The sequence below is a fragment of the Sphaerulina musiva genome (assembly GCF_000320565.1).
Source record: "Sphaerulina musiva SO2202 unplaced genomic scaffold SEPMUscaffold_4, whole genome shotgun sequence".
Taxonomy (NCBI): domain Eukaryota; kingdom Fungi; phylum Ascomycota; class Dothideomycetes; order Mycosphaerellales; family Mycosphaerellaceae; genus Sphaerulina; species Sphaerulina musiva.
The window spans coordinates 722,227-739,208 of record NW_016017386.1 but is presented as its reverse complement, the minus strand read 5'-3'; the positions used below and the strand labels follow the sequence as shown (position 1 = coordinate 739,208).

Sequence of the window (16,982 nt, the reverse complement as noted above, 5' to 3'; positions counted from 1 at the left end):
GCGGAGCGGAAACTGCCGTCAGTCGCGTCAAGCTTTCGAAGGTCGCGTTTGGCGGTCCAGCACGTCAGGTGTCAAGTCGGTATTGGCGGGAAGAGAGACAGGTGGAAAGACAACAGCAGGAAGATGCCCCGAGTGTTGCATCGAGCGCCGCGATGGCTGGACTATGGCACGCCCGGCTTCCACTTCTTCCAGGAGAGCAGCGACAGGCAAGCCAGCGACGCTCCGGCTCATGATACGGCATCGCGCCGGATTGCGCATCGCGACAACGAGGTCTTCTATGCGGTGGGCAAAGAGCTGCGTTGGTCCACCATCGACATTCTCAAGGAGGCCAATGAGGGAGGTCCGCCGCCATACAAAGTCCTCGTCACGCCGGTGCCGGCAGACCGACCGATCCAGCAAATCTCCATCTCGCGCGATGGAAGCTTCGTCGCCGTATTGACCACCCACACCTGCCATGTCTGCATCCTCCCGCCCTCCGAGAGCCTCGACTTCTCCGGCCAGCAGAGCCTCAAGCTGAAGTACTTCACCGTCGGCGAGACGGCGCACGTCCGCGAGAATTCCCCTCTGGTCAGCGCCATCTGGCACCCACTGTCACCCTCCGGGACTGGCTTGGTCACCATTACAAAGGATGCCTGCGTGCGGCTGTGGGAGTTGGACCAGGATAATAGAATCTCCTTCAGTCAGCCCACTGTTGCTGTCGATCTCAAGAAGCTGGCCAACGCTACTTCCGCGAAGGACGATTTAGGTGCCAGCAAGTATGGCGCCAACAAAGGCTATTCCGCCGATGATGTGGATATGCTGGTTGCAGGCGCATGCTTTGGCGGTCAAGGCTTGGAGGAAGAAGATGGCTGGTCCAGTATGACCCTCTGGGTTGCCATGACCGAGGGAGATGTCTATGCCCTGTGCCCTTTCTTGCCTACTGATTTCTGGGCTCCCGCTACTTTACTGCCGAGCCTGACTACCAGTGTAGTCGCAAAGGCCACCTTTCTCGCCTACGACGGGGATGCTTCGGATGCGGAGAAGCGCATTTCCCGACAACAGGAAGCCTGGTTGCAGGAGCTGGACGAGCAGGATCCTGTTTGTCCTCCTGGGCACTATGACTTCGAGGTCTACTCCCGACCCAAGAAGCTCAGCCCGATCGCAAAGCTGCAGGGGCCATTTCAACTTTCGCCCGAGCCTCTGGATGGTGAGATCACAGACATACATGTCATTGCGCCCAAGGTCAACCAGGAGGACCTCTTTGAAGACGAGGACTTTGAAGATCTAGCCGTTGGCGAAGGCTTGAGTATTGGCATAGTCTGTCTGGCCACAAGCACCAATCAGGTCCACGTCTGCCTGAACGTGGAAGGTGTCGAGGCTGAGTGGTTGCCTGCGAAGCGTCCCCGTACGTTTCAGATCGAAGAGGCTATATCACATAACTTGCTACTCTTTGAGACCATCGACCTCGCGACAAAGGGTGGTTCCGCTGCAACATATCCTACGTTTACCACATCCCCCGCCGATCGCTATGAGCTCTTCACGACACAACCGTCTGGCATCTATAGCTTGTCCTTCAGGCCATGGATTGCCATTCTTAAGGACGAGCTAGCCGCTTCGGGGGGATCGCACGGCATCGGCTTCCGAGTCGATGTCATCCTGAAAAGCTCTACTACGCTAGTCGAAGACATCACTGGCGACGTCAACGAACCGCTCGAGTATGCCAATGCTGCGATTGTGGTCCTTGATGACGCCGACGCAGAATATATTGCCCTCACTTCAGTTGCCTCTCGACCTCTTGCCGCTGTTCTCGACAAGCCATCCAGCGCTACTCACGGCTTTGAGCCTGACAATCCTTTCCAAAGCAACCCACTTCTCACGCCTGAGGCTCGTACTCCATACATCCCTTCGCCTGTCTTCTTCAAGGCCTCTCGCCTCCCAGCTCAAATTGAAGAATGGCGACGTGCAAGTGCCACAGGCGTAGATCAAGGGAATATCAAAGGTGCCGTGAACTTCTCACCCTATACTCTACAGAAAATCACGGCTGCTCATCAAATTGTGGCGAATGAGACACACGACCTGAACACAGCGGCCGCCGATCTCTTCCGAAGGATGGAGCGCATGCTCAATGAGATGAAGGCACAGATAGATCGTGTGCGCGATCTCTCTAATCGCGTGAACTCTGTCACTGGGGAGGACGAATTCCCGCAGAGTCATAGACCTGGCGATCCGGAATTGGTTCGAGGTGGACGAAACAAAATTCAGAAACGAGTCGAACAGCAGAGGGAGAAAACAAAAGAGATTCAGGATCGTGTAGAGCGGTTGAGAAATAAGATGCGGAATGTCGGCGGCAAAGAGATGTCTTTGAAAGAGAAGCAATTTGCGGAAGAAGTCGACAGGATCCAGCAGACTCTATTGGGCAAGCAGCAGTCTAACCCCACTGGGCCCACGGGTATCTTGGATATGGAGAACAGCAGTCTCACTGCCAGAACTGAAGAGGATGAGGAGCAGAAGAGTCTGGAAGCGAGATTCGAAGACGTGCAGAGGGTGGTCAAGCAACTACAGGCTCAGGCGGAACAGATTCAAAGTGAGAGGGAAAAGAGGGATGAAGAAGCCGCTGTTGCCGACTCGAGACCAACTTCGAGAGCGACCTCCATTACGCAGGGCGCAGATTATCGACAGAGGAAGATGGATCACGTATGGGCATTGCTAGATCGAGAATCCGCGCTTGTGGATGCCGTCAGTGCGAGGCTGGAAGGGCTTCAAATGGGGACGAGGGAGGCGATGCTCTAATGGACAGTATTCCATAGCTCGTCCGAATTGCCTTACTCTATTTCCGCACCCATATCCTCCAGAAATGGGCTGTTCACTCCATAATCCTGGCAACCGACTTTCGTCCCATACATGTACCCGTCATCACTAATTCCATCGCCCCTCATCTACCAAGATCTCGTCTCTTGTCGAACACGCCTCGATTATACTACGGCACGATCGCATCTGCGTCTTGCTCATCGAGATATACATGGTATGCAGTACTACTACCTAGGTAAGTAGCGAACCTGCCTCTACAATCCTTTCGTCCATTACAGGAGGGCTCTTGATTTCCATTTACTATCAACAGGGACAAGACATGGTCGAGCTTATTCGCCGCAGAGAGCAGCAGATATATATGTATATATATAACGTACCTAACCAATCGATCGATCGCTCCATTGCTTGCTTCTTGTTTTTCTTTTTTTTTTTTTTTTTCTTTTTACTGCTGCCATGAGTACGTACCTACATGTACCTTCCCAGGTCCAAGACCTCAGGCGACTGCTGCTGCCGCCGCCTCTTTCCTCCTCAGGAAGAAACGCCGTCTCTTAAAAGCGTGTGTGTCTGCTTCGAAACATCAATGAAACGGCTGCGTAGGTACTTGGCCGGCCATGTTGAAAGAGACAAGAGGCTGTGCAGCTTCGTTAGGTACGAGTCAGCTATAATATAGAACATGCAGGCTGGAATTCTTCCCTTTGCTACATGGTGGATGTGAGCGTTGATGGTGGGCTCGATATTATCGTGTAGTTGCTGCTTGGTACCAGCTACCTGACATTTTGTACATTTGTTGCACGAGAAAGAACCTATCACCTCCAGATCCGTTGTCGTAAGGCACGTATGTGACTCGGACTCGTCAGATCGCGTCGCGTTGCAGGATAGGCTTGGCGCTTCAAAAATTGATCCGAGGTGTTCAGGAGGTACATTACATGCACCTTACCGCCACCCTCCGACAACCCAACGACACAGGCTTCAAATTCGAGCTCGTTGCTCGTACTTTGCCTTCGCCTCCGCCCTGGCCTTGCCGTAATGAAACGCGGTCAGTATGCGACAGCGCTGCCTGATCTGCTCACGCCTCAGATAATCTTCGTTCTGGCTCAGAATGCCCGTGCAGAATGATGGATCACGTATAATCCACCGCAATGATTCAGCTGCTGCTTTCCCTGTTGTACATAATGCCGTATCGAGGCAGCAGTCACATCTCAGGACTCGTGCTCTTGGCCGTATTTTCCTTCAGTCCAGCTTATGAACTCCTCGAACGCCCCGCGGATACTCCTATCCACCATATCTGCTCTTAGAAACCTGGTGGGTTCAATCTCTGGCTCACTCTTGTCCATTTAGGCAGTTTATGCACACCCTTCCTATACCCTCTCACTTTCTTGTCAAAAATGCTGTACTTGTCCCTCGGCAGCATTTCTGCTTCTGTTGGCATTTCAGCCTTCCATCTCTCAAGCAATTTGGTCGTGCCCGTTTCTCTCACGACATCTCTGAGCAGCATTTTCCCCGGTACAGGCACACCGACCGGATTCGCTGCGGGGACCCAATCGCCCAGCTTTGGCCCTTTCCCGTGCCGTCTCTCAGATACTGCCTTGCTTTTCGGCGATGAATTGGCGAGAAGGCGTTGCCCTTCTGCTGTGGTAGAAAGTTCGTCGCTAGTGGCTGTTCCAATGGATTCGGAGAGATCTGGTGTTTCGTTGGCAGAAACCGTCTCTTTCGTTTCGAGCGGCGTCTGAGACAGTAACGCTGTCTGTTTCCGTAGCGCATTATCGAGGACGGCGACCACGTTGTCGACGCGTCGTAATCGTCGCCGTTGTCGCTGTTTTTGAGGCGATGAGAGTCGCCATGGAATTTTCCTAGCACGTTGTCAGTGCGTGGGCAGCATGATCCGGATCAACCAGGGCATACCATAATAACCCAACAGAGAGCTGCGCACTGGGTTTGAACGGGCCGAACATGATGAGGACGCTGATGAGATGTTGAAGGGTTTACAATGCCTGCTGGGAAGTCGTCGAAGAGGAGCCTCAGTCATCATCCTGCCTTGGCATGCTATTCCCTATTCGGGGCACCGTGTGAACAACACCATCCTCCTCTGCTACACTTCACTTCGTAATCTCTTGTTGGCCTTATCCAAGATGTCCTACTATTTCACCATCATCGGCACGCGCGACAATCCTCTCTTCGAGCTGGAATTTGGGACGTCCAAGGTAGGCGGCGATGGCATCGCACGCTTTCGAGAAGAAGCGAAGCATATGAACCAGTTCATTGTGCATGCTGCAATTGATCTCGTCGAAGAGGCACAATGGAGCACCAAAGAGCTGTACGCTAGGCTCTGTCCTATGTGAAGATGTCCACGGCACCTACGATGCTGATTGTACTTTGCCTGCAGCTACTTGAAGAAAGTCGACTCTTTCCAGAACAACCATATACATTGTTTCCTGACAGGGGGGAATGTGAAGTTCATGCTCCTCATGAATCCTGACCCGAGCGCAACGGCATATTCCAACTATCAAGCACCGCCTTCGAGACCGAGCACAGCAAGGCAGAGCACCTTAATCGCCAACAACCCGTCTAGTCAGCAGACGGAAGAAGCTGTGAGGCAGTTTATGACGGAGGTAAGCATGCCGATGGTGTCTCGCTCCCGCCGTTCCCTACTGATTAGGGATAGGTATACGAAGCCTGGATGAAGTGCATCATGAATCCGTTCCACAATGTGAACCAGCCCGTCACCAGTCCCGTGTTTCGAAGCAGAGTTGCGACCGCGGCGAAGAAGTATCTCTGAGCTCTACATGCCATTACTTATCGCATCGGCACACCTACGTCTACTACCTGGCATTTCAATCACCAAGGAGAGCTCCGAGCAACTGAAAGGAGCCTAGAGAGACTTTCGTTCGTCCTGCACTACTCACTAGTAGTGTCTTGAAGAAGTCAAAGCCCTTGAATCGAGAAAATGGTGCTCGTGAAGAAGGCAGTCTGACCGCCTCACACATGCCGGAGAGTGAAGTCAGAGGAAGACTGGACGATGTCAGGAGGTATGGATCCACCGATGTCGACGATCTTTTCTGGTCAGTGGTAGAGTGAAATCCAAAGTCCAGCAAACGAACATTGGTTCGCCCTGCATCGGGGGCGTCTTGGAACAGGGGAAATCAGCAGGTATTGAGAAGCTCAGCTGACCCGCCAACCACGCTCCGTGGATCAAAACAATAAGCCGTAGATCAGGAGGAGGAGATAGTGGGCACTGTATCCACCGCAAGGAAGGACGCGAGAGCCCTTGGAGAACTGCAATCCATCGTGCTCGAATGATGAAGAATGAATGTCTACATGCAATTATATGCGCCAGCATCAAAAAGAGGAGCAGTGGCTCTCTCTCTCTCTCTCTCTCTCTCTCTCTCTCTATTCCATTAACACGGTAATATCACACTTCAACAATAAACCCCCCTCCCCAAACAAAAGCATACCTGGAGTTAGGAACCTACCTCAGATGCCCAATTCAAACCCCTGCGCGCGCCCCAAATCGCCACGAAACATCCTACCTACCTGATCGACTTGGTACATATATATATAGTTTCTAGTTTCTCTCCACTACACAAAAATATACAGGCCCTTCGCTTCTCAACTCAAGAAGGGGCCCTACTACATGTATCTCGTTGGTATAGAGAAAAAATGCTATATATGCTGGCTATATTGAAGTACGATATACGTAGAGGAAAGGTAAGGTAGATAGCCTTTAGATTATCGACTGTTTCAAACGCGATTGAGGATGTCCTCGTTCGATGTCAATGGAAGCATTAGAGAGAAAAAGAATATTCACTATATGTATATATGTATATATGTAACTATATACCGTTTCTAAATACGTTTCTTCCAACATCAAAAATCATCGTTCCCGTGCTCTTTCTCATTCTCATTCTCATCCTCATCCTCTCTATGATAATAAGTACTAGGTAAGCAAGGAACATATATAAATATAACCATCATAATTTTCCTACTTCAACAAAAAATCCACAACCTTCCGCCCCCAGCTCCTGCTCCCCCTATTCCCCGCATCCACACTTTCCACTCTCGTAATATTCCCCCGATCATCCGCAACCAAATTCTCATCCTGCATTTCCGCCGTCGCAATACTCTGTGTATCAGGCAATCTCGGATTGCGAGTACACAATCCAAATAAAATAATAGGCAAGCACAGACACAAGCCCGTGATCGTGAGTAGTTTCTGCGAATGCCGATACCCATCAATAATGGCACTACGCTCGGGCGTGCCAATGGGGTATTCCACCACAGTGACGTATGGGTTCGCGTACATGGCCGCAGTGATTTCGGTGGCGTTGTTGGAGATTTCGGAGAGGGCGTTGAACATGGCATCTTGCAAGGTATTGGTCCAGATGGCGCCGGAGACGGCTCCACCGAAGGAGCCGCCGACGTTATACAGGGCGAGGTAGAGAGCTGTCACGCTGGCGACGTGTTCGTGTTGGGTGGCGGATTGGATGCTGGCGAGGGCAGGGTAGGGAAAGAGGCCGCCTCCGATACCGAGGAGGACTTGGGCGCCGATGAGGCCGGATACGCCTCCGCTTTCGTTGCTTCGGAATCGGATCAGTAGGCCAAAGGAGATGAGGTAGAGGATTGAACCGATAAAGATGAAGGGTTTGAGTCTGCGGACTTTGAGCACTACGAGGCCGCAAATAATTCCTGTAATGGTGGAGCAGAAGTTGAAGAGTGTGCCGATTCGCTGGGCAGAAAGGACAGACTGGCCGAAGGCAATGGTGGAGATGGCATAGAGATAGTCCCCTTGCAGGTACCACGAGAAGTTGATGAAGAGTGCCAGGCACAGCGGACCCCATACGGCACGATCTTTGACGACTGGGACAGGTCAGTAAGTGCAATATCTTTTGCACGGAGACGCTCGCTACTCACGTTTGAAAGGCACCATGGGGTGCGGCGACTTGGTCTGCCACCAGAGGAAGACAGGGAAGAGTAGCACTCCCAGGATCAGTGGCAACAGGATATGGACCTGCACCCAGCTTTGTTGACCGCCCGCAAAGGAAGTGTCGGTGAGCGTGAATGGCACCAAAAGGCACCCCAGTGCAGCGACGATCAGAATGATGCTGATGACGTCGAGTTGCCAAAACAGCGCGACAGCGAGCTTCAGCGGGCCTAGCATCTGATAGGGAGTACGAAAGTTCGACAGGTCGTCGTGCTTCTTTGCGCGGCGGTGTGCCATGAAGAGGGCACCCACCAAGGGGATGGTCAAGGCTGTAGGAATTTCGTTAACCTTGCTGCTCCCTTCTCAACAACAAGCATACGGCTTCTCGTACCTGGGACGATGATTGCCCACATGCCAATGCCCCAACGCCATCCTATGCTGCCACCGGCTCCCGCACCAGTAGGGTCATTCAACGGGTCGACGATTCTGGCTGCGATGTTTCCAGATATCCATGAGTTGATCTGCCCTTCAATCAGCATATTGCACCTGGTGCCATTCACCCAATCTAAACGTGGCAGTGTCTCACCAAATAAGGCATATTTGGAATGAACGAGAAGAACAATCGCGAGCGCAGCGACGTGGTATCAGCGATGATAATCTCGATGAGCAAAGACATCAACGTCCATCCAATTTGAAACAGGACGGCACCAGCGGAGAACTCCCGGACATTGTTAGAGAATGTTTCGAGGACAGTGCCTATGGAACAAGACTTAGCGCACGCTGGAACCTCTCCAAAAAAGGGTCGAGCAAATCATACCGGCGATGTAAAAGACGACCGATAGGATCAGCAGCTCCACACGACCGAAAACATCAGCGATTTTGGCAGCGGTAGGCTGGCCGGCAGCAGCGGCGACACCTCTGATCACGGCGACTGTGGCAAGGAGGGAGTGCTGTCCATAGCTAGCAGTTGCATATGTCTACCAAACGCTGTCAGACTCCGACCGAAGATCTTCATAGCGACCGAGGCGATACAACATACCTGGAAAGTGTATCTCAGAGTGTTGTCAAGGGTATAGGCGTATGCCAAGACGAAGATTGTAATGAATAGCAGTATTCGATCCTTGAATGTGATGTGCTTGGAGATAGCTTCCATGCGCTGGACGCCGGGGCTGGTTTTGCCGATAAGCTTGATGTCTTGAAGGGCATAGGGAGGGGCGGCTTCGTCTCCAGAGGAGGCTTCGCCAGCCTCTGCTCGCTTGAGGTCGCGATCCATATTGATACTCGGGTGTCCTTGCTCCCAATATCCCAATATAGTACGAAAGACGGGTTGCTGATGAAGCTGAGTGGGAAATAGAGTAAAGTCACGATCAGATTAGATGGGAGATGCCCCTAGGATAAATAACGGGTTTCTGCTAGGTAAACTTAGCGAGCAGAACGTCAACAAAGTGTTCTAGTCCAGCCCCATCGGCCCTCCATCGGTCCTCCCTCTCGACTTGAAGTACATAATCCGTGCCAAGTGATCTGATTCCTCGGTCGTCCAAGAGTCGCCAAGTCCAAGTCTAACTGCAAGTAGAAGGCACTAAGCGCAAAAAAGCAACGCTGACTGCGCCGCATCGCTTCGAGGGTGGCTTGGAGTCTTGTTCTCGCGAGGGATTGTTGGGATATACCTCCGTGGAGAATGAGTAGGAGCATTAAAGTTCGAGGGCTGGCCAAAATATCTGATCATTTGATCTGATAAAAAGCCAAGTGAAAAAGCCACCTCTCCGAAGCCGGCAAGCAGTAGCTGATCAAAGCTCCGCGACCGGACCAAAGCTGTGGAATGTACCTATGCTTGAACATCTCTCGTAGATGCTCATGGTTCAAACGTTACTGCAATCCTGACTTGCTATTGTGTCTAGTCAGTTGCAGCTGTATTCTTGATCTGGCTTCTCTTGACATAAGAAGAAGCCAAGAGTAGCCCAGCGAGGTCGAGAGCAGCGAGGTTTAGTAGCACTTTGACGCTGACGATTGATCCAAATTGTTGTTTCCGGCGCGCTGCAAATATTGTGCAGGGTGATATGGACACATACGGATTCAACATTAAAGGCTCGTTGTAGCGCGGGCCTGGCAGTTTCGCAAAACGATCAGACATCTCGTCACATATCTCCAAGCAATGCGAATAGCACAAAGTACCCTCCGACCAGCCCTACGACAGTCCCAGCAAGCAATGCTTCGCCCTGTCCAGTGAGCGTCAGGTATGCGCCAAGGCCAACAATCAGCTCACGGCGTCTGGCCCAAGTGCGTCTGCTCTGCCAGTTGTCGTCAATCTTATAGCGTGAGGAGTCCTTCAATGGGGATACAGTCCCGCGTGGTATTGAAGAGATGAGAGTTACAGGTCGATGGTCGCTCGTAGGCTGGATAGGTAGCGCTTTGTATAATTGCACTTGGGGTGCTGCTTCGGCCAGAAAGAGAATGCGATCACACCAAGACGGCATCCTATGCTTTGCCCAGAGCCATGCCTGTTCCTGCGCGTCAGTCAGCTCCAGACCTGGGAATGCTTCGTCTTTGCTCTTCGCAGCCTCCAGCTTCTGGGCATTCTCTTTTGCGAGCTGCATCGCTTTGGAGCTGTATTTGTAGGTGGGTGGGAAGTCAATGGGCGCTTCTGCTAGGCCATGCAGTGTGCGACCTCCTTGGAGCTCGCGCCTCAACTGATCTGCCTTAAGGAGGTTTCTGTAGTGACTGGGGTCCACGTCTGTAGACATCGGCTGCGGCCATGTTTCGAAATCCTTGGAATCGGGCTGATGGTCTGCAGTGCGATAGTTCAGATCGCCTGCCACGAAGACATATGATGCTGGCGTGAGGATGTCGTGGCGCCCTGACGACTGCTCCATCGTTGTTTCGCTACTACTGGCGAGCAGGCGATCTTGCTCTTCCGTAGAAGACTGCGGCGGCGGCGGCGGCATTCCCTTCCGTCCAGTGGAGTCGATAGGCTCAAAAACCAGCGTCTTGCAGATGTTCCGCCAGTCCTCGTTCCTCCTCTCGTATGCCTCTTCCATCGGTGCCAGGTGAGCAGCCACAAATGTTACCACCGTGTCATCGTCCAAGCCCAGTCTCACACCCACAGCACCTTTGTTACCCATCTCCCACAGGCCCACTCCCACACCAGCCTCTTCGATCCACTGGATGCTGCTCTTGACGCCGCGTCGCGCAAAGACCAGAATGGCCGTCATGCCGGCGTTGCGCGTGAGCACGTGCTCGTAGTCGGCGTCGGTGCCGTACTTCCATTGGGTCGCACGGTATACTGCTTCGGCAAAGCGACTGAAGTATGGTGCAAGCAACGAACCGCCCAAGAAGCTGAAGCCAATGGGTGCGATCTCTTGCAGTGCCAGCACGATGAGGTCGGGAGGGAGCGCGCCGGACTTGAAGGTAGCGTAGAGAGAGGAGGCGAAGTAGTCGATGTGAATGTCTTCACGCCCGGCATTGAATGTGGTGACATGGCAAGTGAGGTCGGCCATGCTTGTGTAGGGACTTTGAGTACAGGCAGGAAATGTACGGCTGTTACTGGCAGACAATCGTTCACACCTGCAGACTGATGTACTTGTAATGTACATACCTGTACCTGTTACATACCTGTACCTGTACCTAGACAACGACTGGAGTTCCACATTAGACCTAGCGACGTCATCAGGAACGCCCAGGTGAGGAACTACAGGTACCTCAGGTAGGTAGCCATCCCATCTTCGACGATGAAGGACCAGCATTTTCCAGGGAAGGGGACATCAGGTACATTTAGGAGGTAGACCGGATAATGATAACGACGGATTTATTCGCATTTACACTCATTACACTCTGTCTACCCGTAGCATACATGTATTCGTAAACGTTACAAGCGTCATGGGATATCATCGCCATAAAGAACCAAAGAACGCATTCCAGCAGGCCACTCACGTCCCACCCTTGACCAATCTCTCATTACTGTCGCTATTCTCATTTCTCCTCTCCCCCTTTTCATGTTACACGCCAACGACATTTCCACGCAAAAGGTTCTGTGACCCTCTGTGCGCCTGCCGTGTGATTTCTTGTCCAGCCACTCTCCATTGACTCTCTGAGAGCACCGCTTCTCGTACGTGCGAGTACATGAAGACGGGGATGCCGAGGGCATTCGGAGGTAACTTTAGATATCCTCTAGAGCTCATCCTTCACCCGCTCGGTCGCAGCGGTGACGGCCGAGCTGACACTGCTGGCGGCTTGCTCCGCGACTGAGCTCGCGGTGCTCACAGCGTCGCTCATAGCACTGCCAGCATCTCCTCCGAACGCTGCGATTTTGCTGCTCGCACTGGCCATGGCCGCACTCAGTTGGCTTTGAACACCTTCCATATATGTCTGCTCCTCTCCATAGATAGCACTGCTCACAGCGGCGCTAGCGGATGAGGCTTGCACAGCAGCCTTGCTCTGTATCGAGGATGCGACAGATGCAGCGGCATTTCCTGCTGCCTCAAGTGTGGGCGTGGGACCACCAAAAATTGCTGCTGAGATAGCAGAGCTAGCAGAGGCACCAATGTTGAGGACCGAGGATTGTGCGACAGCGACATACGGTGCTGGAGTCCCGTATATAGCTTCAGATCCTCGAGACGTAGCATCGCTATACATGCTGGCAGCGGCCTCAGTAGCTTGCTGCGAACTAGTTAGAGTTTTGGTCTTTACGCTGATGCTCACACGGTTACTGACCTGAAGCCTGCCCTTCTCTGTGCCATATGCCTGCACACTAGCCGCATTGACTGCAGCGTTCAACTGCTCCTGGACCTGCTCAAGAATCGTGGGAACCTGTGTTGGTGGGATGAATGCCGCCGAAACGACAGATGAGATAGAATCATAAGAATCACTGGCGTAGCTCGAGACCTGAGATGCCAAGGCTGGAGCGGCTGTGGCGTATGCAGATTGAAGTCTGCTGTACACACTGGCAGTGAAATCAGCTTCTTTCCCAACAATGAGCTCGGAGAAGAGAGCCTGGACTTGTTCAAACTGTGCAGCGGCAGCAGCAGTTGCGTGGGCAGCAGCTTCGGTAACCGATCCAGCATACTCGGTAGCATAACTGTAAGCCTGTGCAGTGAATGGCGGAGGCGCACCGTAGACCTGTTCGCTCGCCTTGGATATGAGAGCTTCCCAATTTTCAGAGGCTTGCGAGGCGAGCGGTTTCTCTGTAGGTACCGGAGCAGCATAAGCAGAGCTAACAGACGTGCTGGCATCTGCGAGCTTGCTTGAAGCCAACGCGACAGCATCTGCCATTTGCTCTTGCAAGTGGGCGAGCGTTCCCTTTTCGACGCCAGTGCTTTGTGCGCTTGCCGCGCTACTAGCCATGTCGAGCAAGGACTCATATTTCGATGATGCTTCAGATGTGTACGCAGTATAAGCACTTCTGGCTGCGCTGAGAGCATCTTCGACCGACTTCTGATACCCCGTGGCAGTTGGGGTCGGAGCGATCACACTAGAAGCGGCATCCATAAACTCAGTGTAACGACCATGCGCCAGACCGAGTGCTTGGTAGTAGGCGGCCTGCGCTGAAGAGATGTATTGCCGGTGGGCAGGTGTTGGCTGAGCACCGACAGCGATCTTTGCTTGCTGATATTGCTCCTGGGCCAAGCTGACACCATCTGCGAGCCGCGATGATGCGACAGAAGATATGCTCTCAAAGTAGTTCTGAGTTGGAAATGCGGAGTAGTATCTGGAACTAGCAGCCTGCAGGGCGCCAGAATACGCTGATTCGGCAGATGCGAACATTTGCTCCTGAACAGGCTCAGGGGTTCCTGAGACTTGAGCAGAGACACGAGACCTGACGGCGTTATAGTGCCTCGACGCCTCGAGAGCAGCACTGGAATAGGCCGAGCTGGCTGCAGCTAAGGGTGCAGCAGTGACTGGTGTGCCATACGCAGCATAAGAAGCAGCAGTGAGGGCCGATGAGTATGCTGATTGAGCTGAAGAAAGAACTTGTTGGTGTGCAGGCTCAGCGGTGCCAGCAACGTAAATTGCACTCGAGATGCGCGATTGGACAGAAGCATAACTCTTCGACGCTTCATTCAAGGCCTGATTGTACGCTGAGCTAGCAGCGGCAAGGGGTGCAGCGGTGATAGGCGTGCCATATGCTGCGTACGATGCAGCCGTGATTGCAGATGAGTACGCGGCTCCGGCGTTTTCGAGAACCTGCTGCTGAACAGGGAGTGGCGTTCCAGAGATTTGTGCAGATATGTAAGACTTCACGACATCATATTGTGAAGATGCTTGGCTGATGGCGTTGCTGTAAAGGCTGGACGCACTTTCCAAAGAGCCTTCGGTCGGCGCAGCGGCCTTGTAGGCGTTCTGTATGATCTGCTGTATGCTCTCACCACGATCGTTGCCACCAAGATCACCAGTGTCCACAACATCGCCATAGTCGCCTTCAAGAATGGGCTCACGCGGTTCCTTGAGCTCCTGCGCCATGGCACCTCCAAAGACCTTCCTTGGCTGGTGGGCGATTTCTTCAGCTTCCGGCAGATCGTTGTAGATGGAGGCAGCAGTAGAAGAGGCGGCGCTCACAACAGACGAAGCACTCGAGGAGATCGAAGATGCAATTGGCGTGTGGGTGGCACTGCTGACCAGAGAGGAGACACTGTCTGTTGCCTGCTCAATGACTTCCTGGGCCTGGTCGCGTTGAGCAGCTATGATACTGGCGAGTTGTGGGCTCACACTTTTCGCGCTTTCGGTAGCCGAGGAAAGTGCATCAGCAACGGAGTCAGTAAAGCTTGACTCGCCCACTACCGCACTCGAAGCCGATGAGACAGCTTCCTTAATGGTATCTGTCAGGCTCGATTCTCCAACAACTACGCTCGAGGCAGAGCTAGATGCTTGTGATGCCAGGTTCGAAGCGGAACTCGAGGCCTGCGATGCGACACTTGATACTGTATCTGCAAGGCTGGATTCCCCGACGACGGCACTGGAAACAGAAGAGGCAGCCTGCCTAATGGTGTCAGACAAGCTGGATTCGCCGAATACCATGCTCGAAGCAGAGCTAGCGACGACAGAGACGGAATCTGATCCGTGAGAGGCAACACTGGAATACGACTGTTTCGCTTGACTTGTGGCACTCTCGACAGATCCAGTTGGCGCGCTGATAGCTTGCTCGGAGAGACTCGACGTCACAGATGACCAAAGGCTGGCAACGCTTTCGGCGCTTCCGGCGGACCCATAGACGGCCTCACTGGCTTGAGACGCAGCCTGCGACGCCTGTTGGGCCACAGCAGATGTAGCACTCTCAATCGATCCAGTAGACGACCCAATGACCTGCTCCGAGAGGCTGGCAGCTTGCTCCACGATATAATCTTTGGCTTTGCGCACAGGTGGTGGCACAGTCTTAGTTTCGAAGTCGTCGCTCGCATCATCGGCAGCAATTTTCCACTGTCCAGACTTCTTAAGCCGGGCCAATTCTTTCGCAGAATCTTCTGCGATGCCCATGGCAATCTGCTCAATCTCCTCGACGGCAGAGGTTGCGTCTACAAGCCCCTTGTGCTCGCGTGCAGCCTTCTCGACATCGTTGCGCCAAGTTTGAGTGGCTTTCTTGATGTCGTTGTACTTGCTCCACTCCTTATGTGGGAGCGAGGACGAAGCGTACTTGCGGCCGATTTCAGTCAAGCGGAGCTCGCGGATGCTGTCAATGGTCTCGAGGGTCGACTGGAGTGCCTTGCCTACAAGGCTCTCGGTCTCAGTCTGTCGAGTCTGGCGCCACTCACGAACAGCCTGAGCCTTTTGTTTGATGCTCTGTCCTGCTGAGCGCACCGCTTGGACAAGGTGCTCGTTAGCAGCTGCAAGATCCTTGTCTTCAGGGTACTCTGGCAAGCTCTTGACAATGGACTGGATACGGGATTTAACGCCCTCCAGCGCGCTCGCACTGGTGGCCTCCAGCTGTGTAACCAGAGCGCTTCCGACACTATTGGCGCTCTTGACTTGCTGAGCGGTGATGTCCTGAATGCGCTCACCAAGATCTTCCGAGCCCTCTTCAGCTGCTTTGTGGCTGATTTCTTCCCAGCTCTTGAGATCCTCCTGGAATTGGATGGCAGGGTCGGCGGATGGTGTTGGGGTCGAGCTGACAGCGACGCTGGCGGCAGAAGAGGGGCTTTCGGTGGCTTCACTCAGAGTGGAGGCAATAGATGATGCCATCGATTCGGCGCTCGCTGAAGACTTCGACATCTTTGAGGAGGCTTCCACACTATGAATCTCGGCTTCTAGCTTCTTGCCATCTTTGTAGCGACCAAGGCGCTCGGTGATACGCATCAATTGAGGCTCGACATTCTCGCCATACAGTATACGTATGCGTGGCCAGATGTTGCGAGCCCAAAAACTATAGGCAGCATTACCAACATACTGCGCCTGTGGTAGAGCGGTCTGTATGGCGAATGCCTGTCCTTGCTGATAAACTTTGTGTGCGTACGGGGCAGTCTTGCGGTACACTGGCTCGAGCTCGAGCTGCCAAATGTCACTTGCCGAGTTTACCAGTCCATCATAGTATGGCTGTACCACATCTGTCGCCTTCTTCACGTGGGGTGCAAGTGTCTGCTGATACTGCTTGTCCACCTGCTGTTGCGCCAAATCGAGTTGCGGCTTGACAGTCTGTTCCCATTGCTGCAGCCCGAGCGATTTTGCTTGAGACACACGAGGGGCGGCGTAGGTCTGGTACGCGGCGTACCCTGGCTTGTAGGCCTTTTCGTTGACGAGGTCGTAGTAGGGCTGTGCTCGCTGGACATACGGAGCGAGGTGTTGGTCGTAGTAGGGCTGTGCGTGAGGCAGGATGAAATCTCTGGCGGGCAGGTAGTTCTTGCATATCTGATTCGTGTCGTCCGTGATGTCGTTCTGAGAGCGAGGGCAGGTAAACACAATGGTGTACAGGGCATACCACACAAAGATCTTGAGGCCCTTGTCGGCCAGATAGCCTCTCCAGGACCGGGCTTTGCGCTTGCTCCTGGACGAGCGATGGGGATGAACCTGCTGTATGCTGCCGTTGGGGCCGTTCATGGCGACGACCTTGTCTGCCTTGGTGGACGGTCTGCTGTAGGTGAGAGTGGTTGCTTCAGAGCCCATGTTCAGGGTGAGCACTGAGCAGCGCTCAGCGGGCCCCAGCTGTTTTCGTAGCTCGGCGGCTAGTCCGATAGTCTCAACCTAAGGACGAAGCTTATCTCCGTGAACTCTGGGCTGCACGTGGTGGTGAAGGGGCAGGGCAGGGGGAGGAAAAGAAGAGAAGGGCAGCATGCAACAAGAAGCAAACGGCGGTGCT

The 16,982-nt window shown here is 53.3% G+C and overlaps 6 protein-coding genes across 6 annotated transcripts; 2 read left to right on the top strand and 4 right to left on the bottom strand.

Annotated features, from left to right (window-relative positions):
- Positions 1-87: 87 nt before the first annotated feature.
- Positions 88-2,854, top strand: SEPMUDRAFT_148652 (uncharacterized protein). The gene has a single exon (XM_016905059.1). The coding sequence runs from the start codon at positions 124-126 to the stop codon at positions 2,767-2,769; it is 2,646 nt and encodes an 881-aa protein (XP_016761426.1). The 5' UTR covers positions 88-123; the 3' UTR covers positions 2,770-2,854.
- Positions 2,855-3,516: 662 nt separating this feature from the next.
- Positions 3,517-4,748, bottom strand: SEPMUDRAFT_148651 (uncharacterized protein). Its single transcript, XM_016905058.1, has 2 exons — positions 4,690-4,748; positions 3,517-4,637 (listed from the first exon to the last, which is right to left on the bottom strand). The coding sequence occupies exons 1-2, from the start codon at positions 4,737-4,739 to the stop codon at positions 4,079-4,081; spliced, it is 609 nt and encodes a 202-aa protein (XP_016761425.1). The 5' UTR covers positions 4,740-4,748; the 3' UTR covers positions 3,517-4,078.
- Positions 4,749-4,909: 161 nt separating this feature from the next.
- On the top strand, positions 4,910-6,119 carry SEPMUDRAFT_148650 (MIP-2A protein). The gene is made up of 3 exons (XM_016905057.1): positions 4,910-5,101; positions 5,171-5,396; positions 5,450-6,119. Exons 1-3 carry the CDS (start codon positions 4,917-4,919, stop codon positions 5,561-5,563), a joined length of 525 nt encoding a protein of 174 aa, XP_016761424.1. The 5' UTR covers positions 4,910-4,916; the 3' UTR covers positions 5,564-6,119.
- Positions 6,120-6,605: 486 nt separating this feature from the next.
- SEPMUDRAFT_148649 (MFS general substrate transporter) lies at positions 6,606-9,690 on the bottom strand. The gene is made up of 6 exons (XM_016905056.1): positions 8,745-9,690; positions 8,523-8,682; positions 8,292-8,461; positions 8,097-8,226; positions 7,696-8,034; positions 6,606-7,641 (listed from the first exon to the last, which is right to left on the bottom strand). The coding sequence occupies exons 1-6, from the start codon at positions 8,976-8,978 to the stop codon at positions 6,767-6,769; spliced, it is 1,908 nt and encodes a 635-aa protein (XP_016761423.1). The 5' UTR covers positions 8,979-9,690; the 3' UTR covers positions 6,606-6,766.
- Positions 9,691-9,761: 71 nt separating this feature from the next.
- On the bottom strand, positions 9,762-11,261 carry SEPMUDRAFT_148647 (DNase I-like protein). The gene has a single exon (XM_016905055.1). The coding sequence runs from the start codon at positions 11,197-11,199 to the stop codon at positions 9,841-9,843; it is 1,359 nt and encodes a 452-aa protein (XP_016761422.1). The 5' UTR covers positions 11,200-11,261; the 3' UTR covers positions 9,762-9,840.
- A 241-nt stretch (positions 11,262-11,502) lies between these two features.
- On the bottom strand, positions 11,503-16,975 carry SEPMUDRAFT_148646 (uncharacterized protein). Its single transcript, XM_016905054.1, has 2 exons — positions 12,413-16,975; positions 11,503-12,358 (listed from the first exon to the last, which is right to left on the bottom strand). The coding sequence occupies exons 1-2, from the start codon at positions 16,787-16,789 to the stop codon at positions 11,870-11,872; spliced, it is 4,866 nt and encodes a 1,621-aa protein (XP_016761421.1). The 5' UTR covers positions 16,790-16,975; the 3' UTR covers positions 11,503-11,869.
- Positions 16,976-16,982: the final 7 nt, after the last annotated feature.